The 6,134-nt window shown below is 37.0% G+C and overlaps 1 protein-coding gene across 2 annotated transcripts in view; it reads right to left on the minus strand.

Moving 5' to 3' along the window:
* The window catches only part of LOC127447684 (amine oxidase [flavin-containing]-like), a 54,410-nt gene extending 52,704 nt beyond the window's left edge, over nt 1–1,706 (minus strand). The window contains exon 1 of one of the 2 annotated variants that reach the window (XM_051709682.1): nt 1,554–1,706. In XM_051709682.1, the coding sequence (XP_051565642.1) occupies nt 1,554–1,602 (49 nt within the window). In that variant the 5' untranslated portion in view covers nt 1,603–1,706. The remainder of the gene's footprint in view (nt 1–1,553) is intronic. The other variant, XM_051709684.1, reaches the window with a different exon arrangement.
* Nucleotides 1,707–6,134: the final 4,428 nt, after the last annotated feature.

The raw sequence follows: 6,134 nt of genomic DNA on the forward strand, positions 1-6,134 counted from the left end.
AGGTCATGGGTAATTCAACTGCATGATACTGAACACACATTTCAAGCCATGCCAGATACATACCTGTTATTCCCTCAGAATCAAAAATGTATACCATTATCTGACTTGTGTTTATTCTGTGGTTGCCCAGCAAATAAAATTAGAAGTAACTTTTGCATCGGATTATCAGCTAGTCAGTTCTGTTCCAAGAATGTGCTTACCCTAGCAATATTTAATTCAGTGTGTATTCCCTCTGAGCTGGGTATACATTTTTGAGTTTGTATATAATAATGCATATTCACTACGGAAACTAGAAAGTTTACATGACGGGAATGGAATTTCCTGTCAAGTCATAACTGCAATTATGCTATGTTTTTTCACACTACTCTAGGGAGACAATAGGTCACCCAACACATGCTGGGGCTGACTGAAGCAGAATCCTTATCACATTATTTTTTTTAAATCAATGCTGCATCTTAACAATATAAATAAAAATAGAGTCTCTGTAGAACTTTCTAAGAAAGCATGGGTTATTGCACAGAGATCTGCACTGGAGGCAATTAAACTGGACCATGCATGCTGTTCATCTCACTGGGATTATTGTGATACCCAAGTGTCTGCCATGTATAGGCTTTTAATACTGTACTTTTTGATGTCTTTTTAATCCTGAATTAAGGCCATTATTTCAGAACACAATTTTGAAAGGGGATTAGCACTGCTTCAGAGCACTGCAAAGCCAAGGGTATACAATGTAAATGACAAACCTACCCTAGTATACCATAGTATGCACAGTGTGACACAAGAATACCCAGAGTTATGTGAATCTAGATTTTAAAATGAACCTAGGTAAACAATTAATTGTGAAAAAGTATGTAGCCAAAGTTGTTTATAAGTGGCAGTTTCCCCTCAACAGGTCTTGAGCACCTGTTGCAACTAACAAGACTATTATTTTGTAAAAGAGACATACACATATTTTAGAATAATAATAATAATAATAATAATAATAATAAAAAGGCGGTGGAGACAAACGACAAAAAACGAAAGTACAGCTACAACAAAAACTGAATTAAAATCGTATAAACAAATAAACCCCTAATATTAAAAGATGCCCATCCAAATCCTCATTTGCAATTTGGAAATACAATGCCTGCCCAAACGCTGGTCGTTTCGCATTATTTACAACAGACACTTAAAGGATGACGATCTCAACCCGTGACGTTATGAATATGAAATTTGACGGAAGTGCAAGCTCTGGTGACATCGAGACCAAAATAAACTCTGAAAAACTAACCGCGTCCTTTTGACAAACTAGCAACACAGTCCCGGTTAAAATGTAAAAATGCATCATTGCTTTATGGCAACGATAATACAATATTATAAGGCGCATAAGCTTCTTAAGAAATGGAATGGTCGTTTCAGCAACGGGCAATCGCGCGTTTCATACAATAGCCTACTATCATATAACTCTAAAATTAGTATCAGACGCCGGTAATCTTCAATGATATAAAGTTTATTTATGAGTAATTATGATTAGATTCAATAAAGTTTTTAAGCGCTATTATGATGACACTAACCTGAAATGCCTCCACCAATCACAATCACGTCGTATGTGTTCGCAGTCATGGTGCTTTTCCTTTAGCTCACGTTCAAGTAGAAGAGCCGCTCCGCGTCTGTGTTAAAAGCTGCGAGAGACGGGCCCATTCTGAGCCCCGCCCCCGACTCGAGCGCTCCTTTCATTTGGAATGACAGATAAGAAGAGCACGGTTGTGAAGCTTCCCTCTACTGGCAGCTGCAGACTGTGCATTGTAATGAATGCAGAGACTGTACAATATACAAAAAAATATCTATGCAAAGCAAATCACTACGTTAAATCTCACTGTCTTGTAATTGTAATATAATTAGTTTATTGGCAATAAAAAGGCAAAACAAATATTGGTAACACTTTATAATGAGATTATTTTTGTGTGACTGTAACAACCAGTAAGTTTCCAAATACTCAAAGGTGCAGTATGTAAGATTCAGAAACCCTTGTTATTAATGATACCTGTGGCCGTTAAGTGAACTGCAGCCAGCTACCTGTTGCTCGTGCTCGTGCACACACTCAATAGGGACTCGAGCATCGGCCAAAACAATGACATAACCTACAAAGAGACTGAACGTGATTCACCGGCATCATGCTGACAGAGGAGGTAGCATAACTAAAATTACACAGTTATGATTGTTTTACTACAAACTTTGAGACTATATATTACATTTGACTCTCCAGTGCTGGAACAGGGCTAAAACAAAGTGTGGATATAGGTCTGACTATGTGAGACTGTAGTTTGAAGTAATCACTTTTCTTTGCATGATACATTGATTGCATTTATACGATGTCGGTGTTAGCTAGCTAGCCAGCTTCATCAATCGCTGTTAGCTAAATTTGGTGGATGATGACAGTAGCTGTTTATTAAATAGACTGTACATTATAAATATGTTGACAATTCAGTATTGATGTGATTCCATCACAACTGTCATTTTGATATATCGATGCGCTATATATTTTCTGCATAACCAAGTTACGTTACACTAATGAATGGGTCTTTTTGCATTATCTTGAACATTGTCTAGCATTCATGTGTTATTGTAGTTTACCTTGCTGAATAATTACAGATTAACATTAACAGTTACTGTGCAGGCAAGATCAAGTTAGCTAAAATTACACAGATCAATCCTTATGGCACTAGATTTCACATGCTTTGCAGTTATGTAAGCTTACCTGTCCAATAAGAAGAATGCCAATTCAGGGTCCCCAAAACCGAACGAAGGTCCCTCCAGGAATCAAATGCCCTGCCGATGTTCGCTCTAGTTTTCACTCGACCACGATCACGTTCCCACTTAGCCAGATGGGATTCAGTAGATAAATGTTTTTTTAGTATTTTTTTGTTGCTTACTCTGAGTTCGTGTAGGAGCCGGTGTTGTAATGGGAGCCGGACGTTTGCTGGATTCCATCTCTAAGATAACGTTACCAAGTGTTACAGTTTGTTGTCGCTGTTGAATAGTGGAAGAGAAGCTATTACTGTCTGAGGCAAGGCTCTTGGGAGCGTGCATAAACGTCACATCCTTTGGATTTTCCCGGCAAAATCAACCCGCTCCCTTCGCATGAAAATCAGTCTACAGGCTTTAATAGGAAATCTAGGAAGTCCGGGAAGGGCTCATTTTTTAAGTTGCGTTACAAGCCGTTCACACATTGGCAAAAAAAAAAAAAAAAAAAAAGGCAAATATTACATGAAAATTGTTAAATATTGCACCTTTAACAAACATCATCTTGTGAAATGTTTTGCTTGAAAGGTGTGCTTGTGCTATCTTTAAAATAAATGGCACTTGTTTTGATTTCTTTTTGTTTTTTTATGCAATGAATATCACACATTTTTACTGTAAGTGCAGCCATGGTGTCCAAATACTTTTGGGGGGCCACTAAATCTGAAAGAGTTTGCTGCTATCTGGTGGACATATTCCATAAGTGCTTTTAGCCATACCTTGTTTCGGGCTGAGACAACTCCTAAAATATTTAAGATTAGAAGAGGAATACAATTTTCATCTTCGACTGCAGAGATATGACCAACAAGCAAAGCAACCACAAAAAGTGCATGATTTATATATGTGCTGTTAGGATGAAACTGTCAGGCATTACATCATGCTATCCATAACGAGCATACTGCAGATAATACAAATCCATTGTTGATCTAATTTAGGTAAGTAAATTATTACATACGTCTGTGGAAAATCTATAGAGAAAAGACCCTAACCCAAATACAAAGATAAGAACAGTATTCTTCCTCTGCTGTCAGACCCATATATTTTTACTGAAATGTTTCTCACTTCTCTTAAATATGCAAGTCAGGGTACAAGTAGAGAAGTACAGCAGGTTAAAATGAGGATACCTCAGATATACTCAAGAATTATTATTTCTTATTTTTAAGATTTACACATTTCAATTTCATAACAGGGACATTAACGAGTCTGTATCTGGCTTGGCATAACTTGCTGTTTAATTACCCATGGCCTACAATTTAGGCTACTCAGATTGTCTGACTTTCCATTTCAAAAAACAAAAGTCTTAGCTTTGAATTGGACCAGGGCAACTAGGTATCCAGTTTCAGTCATAGGCTACTACTTTTACATATTTTTTTTTTTTTTTACAAAATTAAATTAACGAAATGTAAGATATTTAGGATTTTTTTTTTCCATTTTATTTTGTTAAAGACTCAATTTAATCTGATATAATGTTTTTATAAAATTAAAATGCATAACTCGTAAAATTATTTTTGGAAGGTGAGATGCTCCCCGCGCCTGAATTTGCTAAAGCTAATTGATCAAGACGTTCTTTCTTCCCTGGAACACAAAATGAGATATTTTGAACAATATTCACCTTGCTCTCTTCAATGCAACGAAAGTGAATGAATTGACCAGTGGGGCTCAAGCTCCAAATAAATAAATAAATAAATAAGGCACCCGTTTGGCAATGCTAATGATTCATAAAATGGTTGCTCTGATTCACCAGCTACTTTGGCTTGCACGTGTTAAGTCGTCGTGTGGAAAGGAGATATGGCATGTGCTTGTATGTCACATCTGTCACCGGCAAATTTGAAATATGTGAACGCTGCGACTGAGCTTGAGGGATGTTCACCAAATAACGACTTAAATATCCGTGTTTTACACACACACCAATATCGCATGACTTCGGAAAACTTTAAATACAGCGCACACGTCATAGTGACTTCTTTTGAAGGTATTGTTTGTTACGTTCGACGGCCTCTGGTGGGTTCTGTCAGGGTTTGTGCAGGGAAGAGGCGAGAGAGTTGGGATCCAAACGCAGAACTTAAATAGAGAAAGAGAAAGCAAAGAAACACTACAGCAGTGTGCTGGCTCATAACGCACTAACATTAAAAACAAGAACACGTGGGTAGTCTATTTGTACACATGGGCTAATAAGAAGACGAGTTATACCTGGGACAAGAATTAGGGCAATGGAAGCAAGACAGACATAACAGATGGAAGATACAAAACTTCAAATTAAGAGTCTTTTCAAACGTTCAACATAAGAGTCCTTGGGGAAACATAAGAATGACGTGACGTGACAGTAATTGTGTCGCATCATGTTCAATGTGCTTTTATTGTATTGAAAAGAGGAACGTAAACATTTTGTGTTTCAAGGAGGAAAGAGAAACACGCGGGTTTGGAACGATATGAGGGTGAGTAAACGGTAAATATTTCACTGCGTGAACTATTGAAAGAAAGGAAATTAAAAGTCCAGTTACTATGTTGGCCACAAGGGGGCGCGTTTGCTACACTAGTTGTTACATGGGAAGCCTACTCAGAGGTGGCTGATAACATCATGCTGATGGATTTAATGACATTAACGCATTTGAGGTAGAAATTTATGTTTAGCTTATGTTTACGATCATTTTATTTATTTATTTATTTGTCTCATTTCGGAAAAAACAGATTTTTATCGCAAAGTAGCAGTGGATGCCCAGCAAGCACAGTAAAGGATTGTGCAATGTAATAGAGAGTGAGTGATGCAAGCACAATGGTGTCAGAATAGCCTTTCAAGGTGAGTAATGAAAAAATTGCGTCTGATATTGGCTTCAGTCAAATAATATGAGAGGACATACTGTACAGTAATACTACAATGCTTCATACTGATGTAAAGCTCCCTTTGTTATCTTTTGGGAGATCAAAATGATATTACAGTCACGTTTGATTAAATGATCACTATAACGCAATAGAGCCGAGATTGCTTCCATTTAGTTCAGAATCTTGGCAGAACACACCCATTTGTGTAGATTGTACATTTCTGTAACTTTCTCCCTTTACAATATTTCTGGCAGTATATATATTATATTATTTATTTTCATATTTTTCTGTATCTGATGGTCACATTTGGACACAGCAGTAGGAAAATTCACAAGCTTGGGCCAAAATCGGGCTGGGTTAAATTAATACTTGGCCTAACCTCCTGGTGATCTACTTTAACCAGTTTTTGTTTGAATGACTTGTCAGTATTACTTGAATTATCACTTGCTTTAGAGGGGATAAAGACACACACGTGTGCAACATCTGGAATGTTCTAGAATTAATAAGGTCTAAGAACAATGTAATGTGACATTTAA

Source organism: Myxocyprinus asiaticus, chromosome 11, assembly GCF_019703515.2.
Source record: "Myxocyprinus asiaticus isolate MX2 ecotype Aquarium Trade chromosome 11, UBuf_Myxa_2, whole genome shotgun sequence".
NCBI classification, from domain to species: domain Eukaryota; kingdom Metazoa; phylum Chordata; class Actinopteri; order Cypriniformes; family Catostomidae; genus Myxocyprinus; species Myxocyprinus asiaticus.